Source organism: Glycine soja, chromosome 14 (assembly GCF_004193775.1).
Source record: "Glycine soja cultivar W05 chromosome 14, ASM419377v2, whole genome shotgun sequence".
Classification (NCBI taxonomy): Eukaryota; Viridiplantae; Streptophyta; class Magnoliopsida; order Fabales; family Fabaceae; genus Glycine; species Glycine soja.
The window spans coordinates 4,193,994-4,216,697 of NC_041015.1; the positions used below are offsets into that span (position 1 = coordinate 4,193,994).

General features: G+C 28.5%; 2 protein-coding genes across 2 annotated transcripts; both read left to right on the plus strand.

Annotated features, from left to right (window-relative positions):
* The first annotated feature begins 1,296 nt into the window (after positions 1–1,296).
* LOC114385254 (cold and drought-regulated protein CORA-like) lies at positions 1,297–6,597 on the plus strand. Its single transcript, XM_028345275.1, has 4 exons — positions 1,297–1,448; positions 2,185–2,477; positions 5,417–5,507; positions 6,054–6,597. Exons 1-4 carry the CDS (start codon positions 1,358–1,360, stop codon positions 6,356–6,358), a joined length of 780 nt encoding a protein of 259 aa, XP_028201076.1. The 5' UTR covers positions 1,297–1,357; the 3' UTR covers positions 6,359–6,597.
* Positions 6,598–19,637: 13,040 nt separating this feature from the next.
* On the plus strand, positions 19,638–21,096 carry LOC114384355 (keratin, type II cytoskeletal 2 epidermal-like). Its single transcript, XM_028344023.1, has 2 exons — positions 19,638–19,783; positions 20,398–21,096. The coding sequence occupies exons 1-2, from the start codon at positions 19,687–19,689 to the stop codon at positions 20,739–20,741; spliced, it is 441 nt and encodes a 146-aa protein (XP_028199824.1). The 5' UTR covers positions 19,638–19,686; the 3' UTR covers positions 20,742–21,096.
* The last annotated feature ends 1,608 nt before the right edge of the window (positions 21,097–22,704 follow it).

Sequence of the window (22,704 nt, forward strand, 5' to 3'; positions counted from 1 at the left end):
AATTTTAAATCTTGACATATTATATTAATAAAGATGACTATCTCTTTAATTTATACACATTTAATAAAATATGATATTTATTATTATTATTATTATTATTATTATAACTTTTTTGTTTAAAATTTTGATTGATTATGTGTCAGTCATTTCATTTCATTTTATTTAATTTGATTATTTTATTTGACTTGATTAGATTATTTAAGTGATGATTTTAATATATAAGATTAATTAATATCCAAACATAAAGTAAATTTTTTAAATTTACAAGTGAACTTGACAGTGAAAAATGAGGTAAATTATGGAGAAATTTAATCAATGGGTTGTAAGAAAATTATATAAGTAAATTTAATTCACACTTTAACTCAAAATATTAACGTTAAGTTTATGATTTTTTTTTCTTTTATATGATATTTAATTTTTTCATTCTTATTCACCTTTCACATGATAACTTTTCTCTTGAAGGGAGACTTATCATATAAAAGAGACTCACATCCATTAGAAATAAAAATATTAAATATCATATAAGTAAAATTAAGATTCATAAACTAAAATCTTAATATTTTAGATTAAAGTATGAGAAGTTCCCTTATATAATTTGCTTATTTTCCATTGAAGTAAAAATATTGCCGGTGTGTAACCCCTATTGGCGGAAATTCCAAATTCTATACATATAAAATATATATTTCTCTTTTTATACGGGTGCTTAACAAGTAAATCATAACTTTATTAAAGTTACTGCTACAAAAGTTAATTTTGAAGCTATACGATATATTCTTTCTTTCCAAAAAAAATTAATTACAAATAAAAACATGATAAAAACAACCATTGAAGAAAACATATACTGCAATGTGTGTAAGTGTTCGACGATATATAGGTTAAGATAAAATAGTCTCGTATTAATTGACTGATGTATGCGCTGGGTTAAGTGTTTGACATACAGTGTATAAGAATTATTTTATACTTTATGCTAAATATAATAAAATTATGATAGCAAGCTAGAAGCAGGCGTCTTTGTTTCACCACTTTTCAGTACACAGCAAGTTGATAGTATATAGCAGGTTGATGCATGCATGTCAATAATTGCCCTGCTTCACTTTCAGAACCAACAACAATCTTTTACTACCATTCAAAATGGTGAAGGAAATTGAGCTGGAGATCAAGAAGAACTCTTCGGTTATTAACTCTTTAGATAGACTGAATTAATATATACACGTTACTGCGCCAACTACCAACTTACTAGTAAGAGAAAAGTCCCTATTTCTCTTTCCTCTCCTCCTATATATAGAGGATATATTTCCCACTTGTTTTCTCATCCTTCATTTCCAAACATATCTCATTTATAGTTTACTATTGAAAGATGAGTTTGAAAATGGCAATACTGATCCTAGGCCTGCTGGCCATGTTCCTTTTGGTCTCCTCAGAGGTGGCATCCACGAATTCAAAAGAGGGTACGTAACCTATACATCATTTTAATTGCCTTGTACTTTTATGAAAATTTTAAAGATAAAATACTAGTAAATATTAATGTCTTTAAAAACACTCTCGTTAAAGAGTAAAAAATATTATAGAATGCAACAATATGTTCTCTCACTGCATTGTTTTATAAAAATAACACTTATTAATTTCTATACTAACATCCCTAAAATATATATATTACTGTTGTAACCTTTAAATAAATAAAAATGTTACGAAACAAGAGCTTTCTAATCTTATTTATTCGATCATAATAGACTCCTCTTTCGGTATTTTGTATATTTTTTCAATGGAGTGTATATTTTGTTATCATCTAAAACTCTCACTTCAATTTTTCTGTTCACCTTATATCTTTTTCTATCTTTATATTTCTTTTTCTTCCAACCACCAATTATACTTATCACTTCAATTTCTTTTTCTTCCCTCATAAAGTATATACATTCAACAGGAAAACTATATATATTACTTGATCCGGGATTATGATGATTCTAAACAACAGAATTTTCATGTAATTAACACATACATAATTGAGTTTTATTAAAAAAAATAAGAAATTAAACAGTTAGTTATGTATCACATATAAATTAATCGCGACCCAAATTAAATACGTGATGGTTTGACATCGTGTAATAATTTCAACATTCACAAAAATCATTGTTGAATGGTAAATGGTTTACTAATTATAATAACTCGGATTTGTTGTTATTAAAGTGACAAATGGAGTTGAAGATGCCAAATATCCTGGTGGAGGCTATGGTGGGGGTTACCCAGGCAATGGCGGTGGTGGCTATCCTGGCCGTGGTGGTGGCTACCCTGGTCGTGGTGGTGGCTATCCAGGTCGCGGTGGTGGTTACCCTGGTCGTGGTGGCGGCTATCCAGGCCGTGGAGGAGGGTATTGTCGCTATGGCTGTTGCGGTGGCCGGACATACAATGGAGGTTGTAGAAGGTGCTGCTACTACGCCGGTGAAGCTGTTGCTGCACAAACTCAGGATAAGACTCACAATTGAGACAATGCAGTTCTACGTAATGCTTAAGATGTTTCATGAATAAAATCTCGTGTCACGAGAGGCATGGATTCCCCGTGATCTTTCTTACCACTAGATCTATTTCGAATGTAGAAATAGTGTCTAATGTGTAATACGCCTTTAATTTGTACGTGCATGTGTGATCAGTTTAAGAGCAAATTAACGTGATGAACATCATCTATTGTAGAAATTCTAATTTGTCTTAAATATCGTGATTTTTATTTCTAATTGGTCTTTTAATTTATAATTATCATATACTTATAGATGACCCTTAATTATATATAGCCATCTATTTATTCCAAGCAAAGAACCCAGAAACTTAAAGCTTGATTGAACAAGGGTCAATGCCGCTTTAATTTACTCCAATTAAAATATATGGCTAATAAACTTTGAATAATATCATGGCTAGCTACACGAATTACAACTTAATCCTAACCAAAGCTTGTATATACATACATACATATATATATATATATATATATATATATATATATATATATATATATTAATCTTTAGTCTCTATAGCAGCCTCTTCTTAGCTTGACAATCTTGAGCAAAACCAAATCATTGAGATATATATAGGGACTCTTTGACTTGTGTTTAATAAAATAATTTTAATTATTAAAATAAAAATACAAAAAATTGTAATGATTTGGTGCTAACAAAATCTATTAAGTACGCCAGAAAAGAAATAAAAAAAATGGTTATTACAAACCATTTTCAAGGAGGAGCATTGATAGAAAGACAAAAAACTTTTAGAAAGTGCTTTTCTGAAAGTTATAGTTTAATCCAATGATCTATGTTCTTAGTCCGTCTTGAGCCATTATATTTCATTGAGAGTTTAGTTAAAAAAAGACTACCTACAAGTTGGATTAATGTGCAGATTAAATACTCATAAATGAGTGAAGCTAATAAAGGTAAAAGGGTTATCATATGATCAATGTAAATATAATGAAAGTTGTTGTGGACGTTGGTTAAGTTGAGATATTCTTCCATTCAATGGACTAGTCTTTTGACTTGGACTCTTCGCATATATTTTAAGTTCTAATTTATGTTTTTCGTATAGGCTTATATTAGGAAAATGCTTTCTATAAGCTGGACTAAGGTAGAAACTCATGAATACCAAATTGGCAAGTTGATAGAGTGATGAAAATCATAATAAATGTTATTCTTAAAAGAGTAACAATGTTAAAAATCCCACATTAAATTAAATAAATTATTTAATGTGATACTTAATCCACCTTAAGACTTTCACACTTAATAAATTAGTTTTGTGGGTTATGTTTAATTTTCTCGCGGTGTTTAAATCCTATTAATACAACCTTGAGAGTAATGATGTTCATCTCTTTCAGTCCCTTGCAATCCATTTTTATCCCATTTTTCTTTCTATTTCTCTCTACATTTGTCCCTCACATATCATATTTATCACATTAGGAGGTGTTCGGATTCTCTCTAGCATATTGCCAGCCCATCGACAACAACTTCCTGGACCGTTTGATACATCTGATTGCTGATAATAAAATTCACAAAATCAAACAAATCTACTTGCTTTACCTCTTCGTGCGTGCTATATATAATAATAAAAATCCAGTTTTTAATTATTATTCATAAAATACCTTATTTTTAATCATTATTATTTATAAAACATATTTTAAAATGACCAAATTATGAAAGATAAGTAGACTTGAGCATAAATATTTATATATTATTTATATAAATATGTAATTAAACATTTTTTTTTCATTTCATACTATTAATTTTTGTATTTATCAATAATGATATATATTTATCTTTAATAAAAATTATTAAATATCATATGTGTGTGTGTTATCATGTGTGTGTGTTATCATGTGTGTGTGTGTTATCGTGTGTGTGTGTGTGAAATTCAGAAAAAAATATATTTGATAATAAAATATTTATATTTTGTATATAAACTAGATTTTAATTATGCAGTTGAATTTAAATTAATTTATCAAAATACTTAATTAAAATTATAAGTCAAAAGAAATACATTATTATTTTTGGCATCCACCTACTGCACCGTTCACATTAATGGTTGTATACCTCAATACCTGCAGTTAAGTTATGTCACATGGGATCAAGGCATTTATTTGTAAAATTGGATTAAAAATTGATTTTAAAAGTTAGAGAAGTAAATTCTCTTTAAAAATAAAGGAATAAAATTAAGAATTAAAAAAAATAGGGAGTCAATATTATTTTTTTGCCAAGAGGAATTACGACTAAGAATGTGAAAAAACAGCCACTGAAGCAAATTAACATGCTGCAACGTGTAATTAGTGTTGCGTTTTTTTTACTGACTGTATTCATGTTGGAGTCGATTAGAACTATTATATACGGAGTTTTTAATTATATTTTACTCAAACTTGAAGTTAATATCACAGGTTAACATAAAAAAAATAGTCTTTTATTAACCGATGCATGCATGGGTTGAATTAAGTGTTGGACATACAGTTTATAATAAAAAATAGTCTTTTATTAACCGATGCATGCATGGGTTGAATTAAGTGTTGGGCATACAGTTTATAATATTTTATACTTTATGCAAGATATAATAAAATTATGATATCGACTAGCAGGCTGCAGCAGGCGTCGTCTTTACTTCAGTTTTTCAGTACATAGCAAGTTGATATACATTGCAGGTTGATAGACGTACAATAATTGCTCTGCTTCAATTTCATAGCCTACAATCTTTTACCATTCACAATGGAGAAGGAAGTTCTTATTAATTCTTTAGATAAGATTGAATTAATACATACCAACTACCAACTTAACAGAAAGGTTCTGCTTCTCTCTCCTCCTCTCCTATATATAGAGATACTTTCCCATTGATGTTCTACTCATCCTTCATTACCAAGCATATCTCATTTGAATACATTCCTTGTAGTTTATACTGAAAGATGGGTTTGAAGATGGCGTTACTGATCCTAGGCCTTTCCCTCATGCTCCTTTTGGTCTCCTCTGAGGTGGCATCCACGAATACAAAAGAGGGTAAGCTATACGTCATTTTATAATGTCTCTAGTTAATTATATTCTTATGATTCTTTTACAATAAAACATACTAATTAACAATTCTCTTTAAAGTTGTTAAAGAATTAGAAAAATAAAATAAAATGTAAAAGAAGGCTACGATATACTTTTGTTGTAATTTCTATAGTACTTTCACTGCAATGTTTTATTAAAAAAATACTCATTGGTTTCTATATTAATATCCCTGAAATATTTGTTAATAAAATATTTAAATTTAAAAAGTTTATAAAAAAAATTAAAAAAATGTTTACAAAAAAAGAAGTTTCTAATTATATTCTTTTTTTTTCTTTTTCATCCCTCAGGCCCCAATAGTCATCTGAGACAATTTTTACATTACAAATAATTGAATTTGATTTTATTTTTTTATAAATTGAAAAAATATTAATGGTACATACATAATAATTACTTGAGATCAATGGTTCACTAACTATAACTTTTCCACCCATATCCAAAAAAAACTTTTTCTAAGATAAATGGTTCACTAACTGTGTTTTGTGGTTGTTAAAGAGGCAAATGGAGTGGATGATGCCAAATATCCCGGTGGAAGCTATGGAGGGGGTTACCCAGGTCATGGCGGTGGCGGTTATCCTGGCCATGGCGGTGGCGGTTATCCTGGCCATGGCGGTGGTGGTGGCTATCCTGGTCATGGTGGTGGCCACCCTGGTCATGGTGGCGGCTACCCTGGCCGTGGTGGTGGATACTGTAGGCATGGCTGTTGCGGTGGCCGGACATACAACGGAGGTTGCAGAAGGTGCTGCTATAACGCTGGCGAAGCTGTTGCTGCACAAACTCAAGATAAGCCTCACGATTAAGACGATGCAGTTCTACTTAATTAGTACTTTTGATATTTTAATTTCATGAAATAAAACAGCTTGTGACTGGAGAGGCATGGATTCTCATCATGCATGAGTCCATGATCTTTCATACCACTAGAGATATTTCGCAAGTAGAAATTAAGAGTGTTGTTGAATGTATAATAATACACGTCTTCGTGCCTGTGTGATGAGTTTAAGAGAAAATTAAAATAAATTGGTGAATATCATCTATTGTACAAATTCTATTATTATTTATTCAGAAAGTAGAGCACAAGGGAACCTAAATCGTAATTAAACCCTAAGTAAAATATGGATAATAAACTCTGAATAACATCTTGCATGGCTAATCCTTACCCAAACGTGTACATATTAACCTTTAGTCTATATATAGGAGCCTTCCTAGCTTGACAATCCTTAGCAAAACCAAATCACTGAGATATAGGGGCAGTTTGAATTGTGTTTTATGAAATATTTTTTTATTTCTAAAAAATTAAAATACGGAAAAAGTTTGTAAGCTAGTAAATTTATAATAATGGGAAAGTTTTCTAAATTATTTTTTAATACACCATGGGTCAAGTTAGGCCGATCCACTTTTCATGCTAAGACCAATAGGTTAAGCTAGGTCGAGTCAGATTACTAGTTTTGACAGTTTTAACTTTTGTCATACATGAGGAATTCATGTTATCAATAATATCAATATTGTTTTAGAATGAGATTGTTGTTAAGTTCTAAACAAGGAATATTTAAAACTTAAAATAATGAAAAAAAATACTTAGAGGATTTAAAAGTGAAAAACATCATATTTGCAAGATGAAAGTGATAAAAAAAATACTTAAAAGCTTTTTCTTGCTTTTTTTAAGGAATAAAACCAATATTTATAAATTATCATAACTTTGCACATTTAACCGGAAGTAATTGTTTTAGGACTGATGTAAGATGCTAATATCTTTCTTACGAGTCAATAATTCCAATATTTGATTTTGAAGACATTTTCATTTATTAAAGAGTTTTTCCAATGCTTTTTTTTTAAAAAAAAAAGAAAAAGAAAACCTTGGTTATAACTCCTTATTTTTATATTAATAATTTTTTGGATTAAATACATTTCTACTCCTTAAAATGAGAAAATTTATTTTAGTGTCCTTCTAATTTTTTTAATTGAGATTAAGTATTTCAAAACACAACATACATTTTGGATTACTCAATTTGAATTATGTTACATCATTTCTAGATCAACCAAGTTTTATTACGGATTACTCAATCTAAAATTATGTTATCTTAATTTTGGAATTGTTGATTGGGAAATGATATAACATAATTTTTTATTGAGTAATCCATAAAACTCAATCATAATTATGTTGGTTCACTTCTAGATCTACACTTTGGAACTTATGTTAGCATAATTATAGGTTGAGTAATATGAAATACAACATACATTTGAGATTACTCGATTTGGATCTATGCTAACATAATTCTTGAACATCTAATACACTGGATTAGATGTTTTTTTATTATTTACAGCCATAAATATAAACAGAAAAAAAAAACTTATTTTATCAAAAAATATTAAATTGTTAAAATGTTAATTTTTGTTAACGGAAGAGATTGAAATCATGATCTTTCTTCTATTTTCTTTTTCCTTGACCATTCAACCCTCCTTATACCTCATAGGAGAAAAACACCCTTACTAGCTCACTTTAACCATAGCTTCGTCATCTATTGGAGGAAGACAAAAGGAAGGAGACCGACAGAGAAATAAAGTGAGAGTGGGTGTGAGGAGAAATAAAGTGAGAGAGCAATTTATAATAAAGAAGGCTAATTTGGATATATTAAAAATTTGGGGATGCAGATAGAAAAAGTAGAGGTACAGGAAGCAAAGGTCTATTTTGCTTATATTGTGTACTAGATGCTTTTTCACATTGGGCTCGGCCCAGAACTTTGATTTCTTGTCGTTCATATTTCGGTTGATGGACCCCACTTGTTTTTAATAATTTGAGTTTGATAATTTTTCTTCTTCTTCTGAACTGAAAAACTAATATTTTTTTATTATTTTGTTTTTCTTATTAATCTTTTGTGGCTATTATGTTTTATTATCCTTTTTCTTAGTTTGTTAATAAAATAGATTAATAGTGTGAATTAATCGCTAAAATAAAAGCTTATTCATGCTACAATAACATTAACGTATTCTACTCCCTTTTTTGAAGTTTTCATTTTATTTTTACTATTTTTATATTGCGTTATTAATTGAAATCCTTTTTTGCAAAATAAATGTTAGTATTAATTGTAATTTTGACAGATTGAGAAAATAAATATCTTGATTTTAGAGTAAGAAGACTAAAATTACTAAGAAAATATTATAGGGATCAAAAATATATTTTAGCCAATGACTTTCACAAAAGAAAAATGAAAAATAAAATTTTCTATTTAAATGTTCTTGCAATGATCTTTAAACGTTGATGTGTAGTTTGTATATATTATCTTCATTTGTTATAAAAATCGTAGGAGTCATATAGCTGCACACACTGCATTGTACCTTGTGCAAGCAATAAAAATTGAAATACTCTGTAAAATTCATGCGATGCTTTACAACATAGACATATAATTTATACTACCTGTTCCAGGGTTACTCTGACATCAACACTTAACCTGAGCTCAACATAAAGAATGTCATCCTAGCCGATAGCCGATAGGATTCGACGTAAAACACAATCCAAAATATAGGGTTTCCAACACGATCATAATACATGATGAAACTAACTTTCTTATCAATTCAGACTCCTAACAATTTTATAAATATTAAGACTCTAAACAGAAATGACAAGCAGCAACAAAAGAGAACATCACCTTATCTTTCTCACTCTCGCACCACATTTTTGTATCTTGGTGGTGAACACCATGACGCAATTATGTTCTTTTTCTTTTTAAATAAAAATGTAAAAATTTATAATATTAGAAAATATAGTAAAATAATTTTCTATTTAACATATTATTATTTATATTTATAATATTAAAATCTCCAATTTTGTATTTGTTAAATTGATTTTTTATAGACTTTACACAAATATTATTGATAATATCATTAGCTACTGATAAAATCGGTCGCAAAGTATCACAACTATATTTGCTTTCAGATTTATTTAATTTTTTATATTAAAAATATTTTTACTAACAAATTAGCGGCCGATATGTTAACTTCTTTTGAGAAAGAAATCCGGTCGCTAATACGGTCTCCAGTTGCGACGGATTCTTCATGATCGTAAAATTCAGTCGCTTGAACGAGTTTTTCTTGTAATGACTAGGTTGTCTTTATTATTTATTTATTTATTTATTAAAAAGGTAAAACAAATATTTTAAAGTTATGTTAATTTTTCATACTTAATTAGATGTAGCACATTTCTATAGGAAATATATTCCCGAATATAAAATTTAGTTTTGAAGATCCTTTTCTTTAAAAGAAATATATTTTTTAAATATTTTTCGTAAAAAAAAAACTTTAATAACAGCAAATTTTTTTAATTAAAAGAGATACATCGTTGGCAAAGCCGTGGAGGATGGGCCATAAGTCTATGGACAAAAATCTTTTAGCAACCATCAAGAAAATTAATTAACAGCCACATATAATGTCATTTGAGGTTAGCACCGCTACCTTGGCAAACAGGGTAACTCAGCCACAATTTTCTACGATAAATAAAACTTGTGTAGTTGTGTTCTTGACTTTTTCTTTCTTTTTTTTTTCTTAAAAAAAAAAACTTCAAAATGGCGGAGGTAGGACTTCTATTGAGAGTACAAATTAAATGGTGGATGAAAGACCCGACATAAGTATTTCCCGTACTGGACTTTATATAAATTAATAAAAAATATTTACTGGTTAATCTTGATTAAGATTGTGAAAAATTTAATGTAAAAAATAATTTACCTATAATATTCATGATTCATAACCACGGTTTCGTGTTAAAAAGTTACTATACGTAAATCATGAAATAAAATTAAAGTTACTGCTCTAAAAATTAATTTTAAGGTTATATAGTATATACTGCATAAAAAAATTCAAGAGGAATCACAATGGAGGAGTGAAAAAACAACCTTTGAACAAAATAAATTGTAACGTTTAAAATTAATTGACTTTAGTGTTTTCTTCTTTTGATTTCCATAACATTTGCTTCTACGTACCCATTCAGCGGTCGTAATTAATTGCAGTATTTGACGTACCTATAGGTTAAATTAGAGCAAAATTTATAGTTTTTAATGTATTTTTTCCGGTTATTTTAATTAGAGTTGAAATTTTATCTTGATAATCCATCTTATAAAAAGTTGTATTAATGACTAGCTTAGTACGTTACTAAAATAAAATTCTAATTTTAATTAGAAAATGATACAAAAACATTAAAGAGATCAATCTACTTTGTGCTTTAAGTTTTTTTTTTTTATTCTTTATGGTAATTAAAATAATATTATGATATCAAATTAAATAGCCGTAGGCGTCTACTTCTCTACTTTTCATTACATAGCATATACACGTGGTCACTTATATATATATATAGTCACGTACAATAATTGCAGTGCTTCAATTTCACATCCTACAATCTTTTACCATTGAAAATCGAGAAGGAAATTAAGCTGCAGATCAAGAACAAGTCGGTCACAAAAGACTGAGTAGGCATGATAATGAAATCAGTATTTTTATCAGCTCTAATCTTTTTGGATTTTGAATGGAAATATCTAAGTTGATCGAGTATGAATTCAGGTTCTAACATTACTCAATTTTTTAAATTGGGAATGGGGATGTCACGATCCGTCTCATATCCATTCCCGTACCCGTCACCATGATGAAATTATTAAAATTTTATTAATTACTTGTTAAATTTTTTTTATAATTTTTATATAATTTAATATTCTTTTTTTATGATTACAAATACAAGTAATTAAAAATAAATATGTAATAATTAATTTTTTTAAAATCAGATTTTCAATATTTTATTTTAGAAAAACCTTTTTTTTATAAATCTAAATTGAGGATAGGACGAAAAGGAATATCCAATATCCGATAATCCGATAATAGAAAGATGAGATAATAAATTTTAGTTCTAACCGTCACGTATTTGAAATGGATACGAGTTAGGCCGAAGGACTCTGCAAGCAATATCCATCATCCCTGCCTAGCCCCGTTGTTGCCATATCTAAGACTGAGTTAGTACACTATAGGCGCCAATTAAGGGAAAGGTCCCAACTATTCCCTCCTCCCCTCCTATATATAGACTATATACATTTCCTTTAATTTTCTCATCCTTCATTGCCAAATACATCTTATTTGAGTAGATTTGTTGTAGTTTACTACTGAAAGATGGGTTCCAAGACGAAGATAGCATTACTCATTATTCCACTGGCCATGTTCCTTTTCATCTGCTCAGAGGTGACAGCCAGGGATTTTCAAGAGGCTGAGCGATATATATTTTGCCTTATACTCTCGTGAGTATATAGAAATAAGAGAATACTAATAAATATTTTTAAAACTCTAGTTAAAAAATTAAAATATAATAAATGTATGAAAAGATATTACTAATGTTTTTTTGTTATAAACATGTGTTATGATTTTTTATTAACTTAGATATACTTTTATCGCTAAAACGATGTTATTATTCTGAGTATAATTAAGTTTATTTTATAATCAAGGTATTGGGTTCAACCTTAAAGATAGTTAGGAGGATGGAACTCATTAAAAGTGTGTAGAGAAATATTTTAATAGAGACTAATCATTTGTAAAATTAGTAGGTACTTTTGTATAAATAATATTTTTTTAACCCTTGCAGTTACTCCTTCTTTTCATCCCTATATTTATTTTTGAAATGGTTCTTGTATTTTATTTTTTATTTTTATTATTTTGTTTGTTTATGTAATATACCCATTTTTTTTCTTTTGTCCTTATAATATACGAAAAAATTGTTTATATTGTTTTTCTTTTACCATTTTTCACATCATCTAATTGAAATTAAGCCAACGAATATAGAAATTATAATAAGAAATAGATACGTTATAGGGATAAATTAAAAATAAAGATCAAAATGTAGAAAAAAGTTACCAATATCATTTTAAAAAGTTGCAATAACAAAAAGTAAAAAAAAATGCCTAATTTCAGAACTAACAAAATATTTAAGACTTTTTTATTTATTAAGTTAAATTTACGTCGTAAGCACTCGTTATCAAAAACCTTTAAACTTAAAATATGTTTAGAATACAACGGCTTTTTTTAGCTTATTCATTCTATCATAATGGACTCCCCTTTCCCCAATGTATCTTTTCCCAATTTATTATCATTTAACCTTTTCTTCAATTTTTATGATCACTTTATATCCTTTTCTTTCTGTGTCAGCTCATCGTGAATCTAATATATCATTTTCTTCTCTTTCCCTCTTATCTCTCTCTTCCCTCACAAAGTACATACACCAAATGGGTGAGCAAAAAATCATTTTTCCATCATAAGTGATTCATGTGTTAAGAGTTAAATATGTTTGCAGGAAAGGTTGTTCAAGAGGTCAATGAGGGTGATGCCAAATTACTTGGTGGTGGCGGCTTCTTCCCTGGTGGTGGTTTTGGTGGTGGTGGCTTCTTCCCTGGTCGTGGCTTCAACCCAAGGTTTTGCCATTTCGGCTGTTGTTTTGGGTATCCATTCAGAGGTTGCTTTAGGTGTTGCCCTAGATTCTCTGAAGATACGACCCACAAAATGAGACAGTGTATAATTTATACGTACTTACTAATATATTTCATCAATAAAATCTCGTGTTATGAGAGGCATGGATACATAGCAAGGAAGTCTATCTTTTTTTCCGACCTTTCTTACCCAGAGATATTTCATAAGTATAGAATAAGTGAATAATAAGTCATATTGGGTTGATGAGTTTTATAGCAAATTGAAATATCAATTATGTATTGTACAAATAGTTTGTCATATATCGGGGGTTTTAGTTGCATTGTTACTATATATCATCATCATTTATATCATCCTCTCTGCTGTTAAGTTTTTACTTCTCTATAATTATCACGTCATTATAAATTATCCTTGAAACCATGTCTATTTATTCAGAAAGCAAAGAAATTAGAAAGCCGAAGCTTAATTGAACAAGGTCAATGCTGCACTATATTTAATTTCCCCTAATTAACAATGCCTAATTAATAAACTATGAATAACATAACAGCTACACGTACAAGTCAATCCTAACCTTTAGTCTATATATAGGAACCTTTTTAATTATTTAGCTAAGCGATGCTAAGAAATTTAAAACTAATCCCCAGGATATGTGGGTTAAGATAAAAACTAATTAATTAATAACCTACAAGTCTCTATTGTAGTGGAGCAATAGCAATAACTATGGATTCTAGATTGCACCAAAGATGTAAGCATATACCTAAGTACTTCCACATCTCATTCGAGAGAACACGGGAGATAATAAAGAAAATATGCAAAGTGCAAACAAACGCGCGATGATAATGTTGCAAACCCACTGACTAAACCTCTTGTGCATTATAAGTATAAAGGGCATACTAGATCGATCATTAGACATTAGAAACAGGTTTGAGCGGCTCTAGTGCAAGTGGAAGACAAATTTGTATCGTGTTATATATAAAGACATTTAATATATATTATCATATTATTTATCTGTGTATACCTCTAAAGATGTGGATACTTTGCATCATTATTCAATGACAAAAAGGTATATTTCACTCTCTATTTTGTTTATGCGCCTTTGATTCGTGCTCTTTATTTGAATATGAGAGGGGGAAAAAATACTTAACTTCGTGGTGTTTTCCCATGGCTTATACCAAACATACACTTGAATGCTATCTATATAATATTACCGTACGTGGAATGGGGACTTATATTTCTGGTTATTAAGAGTTAGCATTCTCTTGCAGTAACCTCTGAGCAAGAATTTACAAAAATTCTTCATTATTCAAAGCATACTCTCTCTTGATTCAATTATAAGAAAAAAAAGTTTAGCGAACTTAATTATAAATAAATTTTAATTATTTTCACTATATTTAATGATATAATTTTAAAAAATTTCTTCAATTAATTGATTTTCTATTTTTGTTGATTTTATTTATTCTTGATATCAAGTTTCAAATAAACTTTAGGATTTTTTTTTAAAAATAAACTTTTTAAATTAATTAATTCTCTTCCTATCACTCTTAATTATTTGCACTTCCATGACCATTTAGTTTGCAGTTTCCATTATTTTCGTTAGAAGTAGCATCCTCTAGGACCACTATGCTTAAGCTTGTTGCAAGCAAGAGAGCCAATTGTAATTACTTGTCTCATTCTTCCATTTTTCAAACTACAACTAGTTATTAATACCATTTTATAGTTAACCTTTCTAAATATATATTTCAAATGTAAAGAGATATTTAAGTTTCTCGCCAGATGATTTACATTGATTTAACATGTTGCCAAAGCACTTTGACTTCACTCCATTTGTCATCACGACTAATTTCTCTATTAGAGACCATACATTAATTATATTATCATATATAGAAATTTAACCACATTTTTCTACTATAGGTTTCAATTTAGGGTGAAGATAGATAGCGCTGCATGCAAATGACATTTTCCTTTTAAACTCTTGTCTAGGGATTAAAAAAACTAGTTGAGATTGAACCGAATTGTAATTGAATATAAACTGAATTAGTTTTTTTAAAATTAATTTAATAAAAAATGAGTGCACTAATTAATAAAATCAATTTAGTTAATTAAATTATTTCTACAAAATTAGTTCAGTTAATTGAACTGATTTTTTTATTTAAAATTTTTTATTTGAAAAATAGTTTAAAAACTAATTTAAAAACCAATTCAAAGTCGATTTGGCGCTTAGAATTAATTTAAAACTGATTAAAAATTAGTTCAGTTCAAAATCAATTTTTTAAAAATTAGTTCAATTTTAAAACAGTTTCTAAATTGGTTTGATTATTTATATATAAAAACAAACCGGTTAAAATAATTTAAAACCAATTCGATTCAATTTTTTTATCGAACTAATTTTTGCAAACTGCTATTATTTTCCTTTTGTAAAGAATAATTAACTAAATCAAAGTGATTTGTATAGTATTGATGTAGAAATCAATGTAATTCTACAATAGACAATTTTTTATTGTTCTTAGATCTTTTTACTTTCAACGACATTATTATAAAAAACGATTAACCATTGTCTTTGAATAATTATTTCGACTGATGTAAAAAACTTGTTTTCTAATAATGGAAGTTTCTTATATTAGGACTTAGGTATATGTATTCTACTATGAATTTTCACCACATTCCACATTTTTTTACTATAGGTTTCAATTTAGGGTGAAGATAGACAATAGGCCTAGATGTTTCCATCTTTAAAAACTTTAGCGGTTTGGGGGGGGGGGGGGGGTGGGGGGGCTTCAATTAAGTTAAGGGAAAGGAGGTGGAATGTGGAGTGGAAGTCTTCGGGAACCTGGACACACAAATTAACAAGTTGGTTGATGAAATCAATCTAGTTGACAATGTGGCATGTGAGAGGAGTCTGTAGGAGGAAGAGGCAATTGCCAAGAAAAAAGAGGATGTGGCTGAATTTATATCATAACCTATCAAACGACTCACAGCCACAATTTTGTTTCAAAAAAAATGAAAAATTAACTTGGGTTCTTTTTTTTTTTTTTATGAAGATAAAGAAGAAGAAAAAACTCGACTTTTCTTTTTAAATAAACAAAACAAATGTCGGAGGTAGGACTTCCATAATTCCACTGGGACTATAAAAGTTAAAATTAAATGGTGGATGAAATACCGAGGCAAGTTTTTTTTTCCGTACTGGACTTCATAAAAAATAAAATAAAATAATTTAATCACTAATTAATGTTTAGGATTGAGAAATTTTTTATGAAAAAATAATTTACCTATAATATTCACGATTCATAACCACCATATATGGTATTATGTTAAAAAAAACTAGTTTAATTCATATACGTAAAGGACAACTTCATTAAAGTTGCTCCCCTAAAAATGAATTTTGAACTTATACTGTATAAAAAAACTTCAAGGGGAATCACAATGGAGAATGTGAAAAAACCTTTGAAGAAAATATATTGCAATGTACCTTAAGTTAATTGATTTTATTTTTTTCATGACATATCCAAATGTTTCCTTAATTTATTTTTTGGTTTAAATTGGTGTTTTAACGTTTAAAAGTTATAAAACAATCTTATTTAATTTATGACAAGTTAATCTTTAAAAAAATTGATTATTTTTAATTTTTGAATGTAATTTTGAACATTTTTATATTGATTCAAGATGCGAGATTTGTCTCATTAGATTCATTTATATGAAAATTATAAAAATTAACTAGTGTTTGAACAAAAAAGATATATAAACAAGATAAAAATACATGAAAAATGAATCTTGAATCGAAAACTTAAAAATGTAATGTCAAATTCTTTGTTTATTATTTATGAGACTTATTTTTCATACAATTTTATGATATACATAGTTTTTTTTTTGGTTTTAGCATTAATTAATTCTTATAATTTTCATATAGATGAATCTAATGAAACAAGTTTTATATCTTGAAACCATAAGAAAAAGATTTAAAATTGTGTTAAAAAATAATAATAAAATGACCAATTTTTTTAACCACTAACTTGTCATGAATTAAATATGTAAGATAATCATTTTAGAACTTTTAATGGTTAGGGGATCAATATAAAATAAAAAATAAGATAAGGAACTATTTTTATATTTTAGCTTTATTTTTTTTATAAAAGAATAAAGCATCACCACGTTAGTCTATCGGAAAGTTAGAAAAATTAAAATAAGCTTTTCTATTATCACTTTGATTTCTAAACTTAACTCTTTAATTATGGTCACTTTATTTCTTAAAATTATGTCAATATATATAATCACTTAAGTCATATGACTTTTTGAATTTTAGGTCAAAGTGAGTGATAAATTATATTTTTAGGATTTTTTTAAAGTTATTATTTTTATGGACTAAAATTACAGTGTCTCTGCTGATATTACTTTTGAGATCAATTTGAGTATTCGTCCAATTTTTTTTATTTGTTTTGATTGAACACACCAAATCATCTATCCATCGGTGGTAATTTATTACAACTTTTACATGTAATTGAAATAATTATATGATTTTCATTTTCTCTAAAAAATTGAAATAATTATTTTTAGTCTACATAAATTAGTGAATTTTGATTATGGTAAATAAAAATTCCTTAATTTTTATCTATTCAAAATCTAAATTCACTAATTTTGATTCCAACATTCATTTTAAGGTATATATATGTGTGAGATTACATATGTCATATACATACATGGTATCCTGGACATTAATGAGTGCAACTTGGGATAGTCACAACAAAATAAATGTTGAATTCAGAATAAACATAGCAATAAAACCCGTACCGGTAGGCACCTGTCTGAATCCGTCCTGACTTTGACGGATAATACCTGAGTTGACCAGGTATGAGTTCGGGTTTAGATTTTTTTCGATAACCAAAAGTCGGGTATGAATACGAATATGAGATTACTACATCCGCCTCGACCTTAAACCCGGACCTGCCCCGCCACTTAATTTTTAGATTTTTTGCATAATTTAATCAAAAGGCCTAGAATTTTTATTACTAGTTAATTTTATTTTAGAATTTTTACATAATTTAACATTTTTTCTTAACGATTTTTTAAAACACATGCGTTATAATAAATTTATTGATATATAAGTAGTTAAAAATAAATGTTTAACAATCAATTTATTTTTTAATATTTTCTTTACAAAGAAATTATTTTTTTAATTTGAATTGGGTACGGAATGGGTCGGAGATACCTGATATCCAACGGGTACGGGATAAAATAATAAATTTTAATCCGTTGGATATCGGGTACGGATACAAGGACATGTTGGGGAGTTGGGGATTGGGGAGATAATACCCATCCCCGTCCCGCCCCATTACCATGTCTAATTGGGAGTGTGCAAATGCATCATCTGATTTTGAAAAAATTATAAGTATATATATATATAAAGAAGACCATACCAACTTACATGCAGAACATAATTTCCTCAAAGAATAGTTAGAAATACTTTAAGAAAATATTGTCCATTTTGATTTAATGAATTTGGCAATTAATTGGTGGATGAGTGGATAGTGAGTCTAATGGATATTTGGCAAGTGGTTTAATGGAAATTCAATAGCAATCACAATGAGTCAGCAATTTCAAAACATGAGATTACTAGAGGACAATTATATGTTAAGTTAATTATTTGATTAGATACATTAAAAATTTATGATTTTTTAACCTTTATGTTTTTATCTTTATAAGTGTGATAATTATTATTACTAATTTTTTTATTTGAAGTAATTTCCCCCATTAATTATCTTAAATTCACTACTAGACATGCAGTCACCTAAAATTACATTAAACATGTAAATAATTAATCAAGTAATTAGATATAAATAATTAATATATTAAAGTTAAGATTAAATTATTTAGATAATACTTAAGTTAGATTCTTAATAGAAATAATTCTTAATCAAACTTAGATATTTCTTAATTAAATTTCAGATTAGTAAGAGTTTTTTTCTCGTAATAAACTGAAGGATTAAGATAAAAAACATATAAACAATTATATTGTAAATATCAACAATTTTATTATGATGGTGATTTATGATACGACAGAGTAAAACTATTTTATGATAACTTTTTTATAACTACATTGTTGTAATCCCCTTTAATAAACGTATAGTTTTTAAAGCATTTTTTTTTTTACGTTTTTTGTTAAAACTAAAATTTAACTTTTGTAACCAACCTTTTAAAGACTTTGTATTAAAGGTCCGTATATATAGATTATTAAAATAAAAATTTAATTAATCTTTATCAAGAAAATAAATCGGCCGAAAATACTTTTAAAAATGCATTTAATTTAGTCCTTTAAATTATTTTATACTTATGCTATATAAAAATGATTTTATATATGAGAGCATACTACAGTAGGTGTCTACTTACATAGCAAGTTGATACACGTATAGTCACGTACAATAATTGCTATGTGCTTCAATTTCATAGCCTAAAGCTTTTTACCATTAAAAATGGAGAAGGGTATTGAACTAAAGACGATCAAGAACAAGTCGGTTCTTAACTCTCGAAAAGACTGAATTAATTAATACATTACGGCGCAAATTAAGAGAAAGGTCCCAACTTCTCCCTCCCCTCTCCTATATATAGAGTATACATTCCCATAAGCTTCTCATCTTCTCACTTCCAAATATATTTCATTTGAGTATATCTGTTATAGTTTTTTTACTACTGAAAGATGGATTCGAAGAGGAAGATAGCATTACTTATCTTCGGTCTGCTGGCCATGCTCCTTTTCATCTCCTCAGAGGTGGCAGCCAGAGAACTGAAAGAGGGTGAGCTATATATTATTTTGCCTTATATTCTCTTCAGTATCTTAAACTAAAAGAATGTTAATAATTAAACTATAATAAATTATCTAAAGATATTACTAATATATTTTTGTTATGAATGTTTAATGATTTCTTTATTCACTTTTCTTCTAAACTATCCTTTTGCAATTTTTATTTTATTTTGGTCTTTATTATTTTGTTTTAATTTTGTAATTTTTTTTACTTTATAATTGTGGATAATTTGCTTTTGATTTTTCTCCAAAGAGACTAGCTAATTCAAAATACAGTAAATATTACCAACCAATTAAAAATACAATAAATATTATAAAAACTAAAATAATATATATTAAGGATTAAAACCAAATAAAAAATAACCAAAATGAAAAAAAAAATAGGATGACCATTTAAAAAAAATGACAGGAATGAAAAACAAAAAGAAGTGTAGTTACATATACTAATTAACAAAATATTATTTAAGCCTTTTGTATTGATTAATTTTTATTTGATATCCTTAAAACCTTCATTAACCGAACCTTTGAATTTAAAAGATGTTTGCAATATAAGGGGTTATATTCTTTAGATCATAATAATTGTTACATTGGTGGTGGCTTCCCCAGTCACTGGTGCTGGCTTGTCTGGTGGCCGTGGCGTAAACTTTGGTGGCTTTGGTGGCATTGGTGGTGGCCCTGGCTTCCGCTTTGGCTTCAATAATGGCTCCCCCCGCTTCTTCCCTGGATTCCCCACCAGCTTCCCTGGATTCCCCGGCTTCCCTGGATTCCCCACCAGCTTCCCTGGATTCCCCGGCTTCCCTGGATTCTCCGGCGGCCCTGGATTCCCCGGCACTGGATTCCCCGGCACTGGATTCACCGGCACCTTCCCTGGCTTTGGTGGTGGCGTCGGCGGCGGCTTCTCAAACACTGGCTTTGGTGGTGTTGGTGGCATCCCAGGAGGATTTCCGTAAAGGCTGTTGAGATGGGGATGATGTAGTGAGTGAAGTTGCTTGATTAAGGTGCTGATGCCCTAGCTATCAGAGGATACATAGTTGAGACGACAGTGTAATTCTACGTACTTAAAATAACATATTTCATGAATAAAATCTCTTGCGTGTTATGAGAGGCACATGTGGATAGACGGCAAGTCCTGTCTTTTCTTCCCACCTTTCTTACCACCTGAGATACTACTAGAATTAGTTAGTATTGAATATATATTACGTCGTTGCTCATTTGTGCCTGTGTCATTAAGTTTATGAGTAAACTCAATTATCTATTGTACAAATAATTTGTCATATAATAAATCTTGACTTTTACTTCTACTGTTATTATATATCATCACCGTTTATACGTATCATCCTCTCTGTTGTTAAGTTAATAAGTTTGTCCTTCTCTATGATTATCGTGTTATTATAAATAATCTTTGCAACCATAATCTTTTTATTCAGAAAGCTGGAAATTAAATTAGTAAGCCGAAGCTTGATTGAACAGGGCCAATTAGTGCTGCATTTAATTTCCGGGAAATACGGTTTGGTACGAAGAAGCTATTATATTATTCATACGCGTGTATATGAATCAAACGACGTGTAGCAATTATATTATTCAACAGTTTATTAGATATTTTGATTAGAGAAAAGTAAGAGTACTGCGCTATTTCTCACGATAACAAACTGCAAGAAACCTACTCGAATACACAGGGGACATTTTTTTTTTTTTTTTTATATTTCATATATGAAACTGTATGTGAACCAATTACCATGATTTCCGTCATTCACTTCACTTTATCTTCGCCTTTTTTATGTTTCAAATAACCAATAAAAAAACTGTCCACATGCGTATTTGTGTAGGTTTCTTGCAGTTTGTTATCTAAGAAATAGTGCAGTACTCTTACTTTTCTCTAATAAAAAATATCTAATAAACTTTGAATAATATAATAGCTCCACGCGGTTTGATTCATATACATGCATATATTTTTTTGGGAGACAATTTATTTTGATAATCATTATGCTCTGAAAAAATTAATTTCGAACTGTCAATTGATAAGCACTGTTCAGCTTTAAAATAATAATATTTTCTCAGTTCTTGTAACTATTAGGTGATTAATAGTGATAGTTAAGAAATTATTAGACATAATACTCAAAAATCATTAAATTAATTGATGTAATTTATTAGAGACAGATATGAAATAAAAATTTTAAAATCTCATAAAACTGTAAATATTAGTCCGTATGAAAAAAAATTGAATGCTAAAATATCAATTTTTTGGAATAAAGGAAATAAATTCACTAGACGTCCCTTTTTCTTTTAATAAATATACAATCATTTTTTATCTCTGACTCTTTTCTAAATTATTAAATTGTTAGTAATCTTTTTTTTTTAAAATCTTATCTAAATATTATACTTTATCAAATTTAAGTTATTGTTCAATCAGTTTTATTTTTTATTTTTCTTGGGCTTTGTAAAACTCTCATTGTAAGCGTCGCTTATGATCATTAATTTACTTATAATTGAAGACAAAAAATTAAAAAAAAATCCCTGTTTTTCTCACACTTTTTGTATCTACAATTACTATAGAGCATTTTTTCTCAGTTATGAATTAATATAATCAGACAAAAAAAGCTTTGCAACTACAGCATGCAAAACATAAAAGATGAATTTTTTATTGACAGTTTGTTAGGAAACATTTGAAAAAAAATTGCTGAAAATTTATTATCGTTTCAATTAGATAATTTTGTTACATACATAAAAGAGTTTTTGTGTTTTATAAATTATCAATGTAATTAGTATTTTAAAACATCAATTTATAAATATTTTATATAAAATTATTAATGCAATTATATTTTTATGATTGATCCACGTGTCATTTGAGTCTACACCCGCACTTACAGGCTCTAAAGGTGCGATCAGAAGTGTTGATGGCATATGGCCACTGTA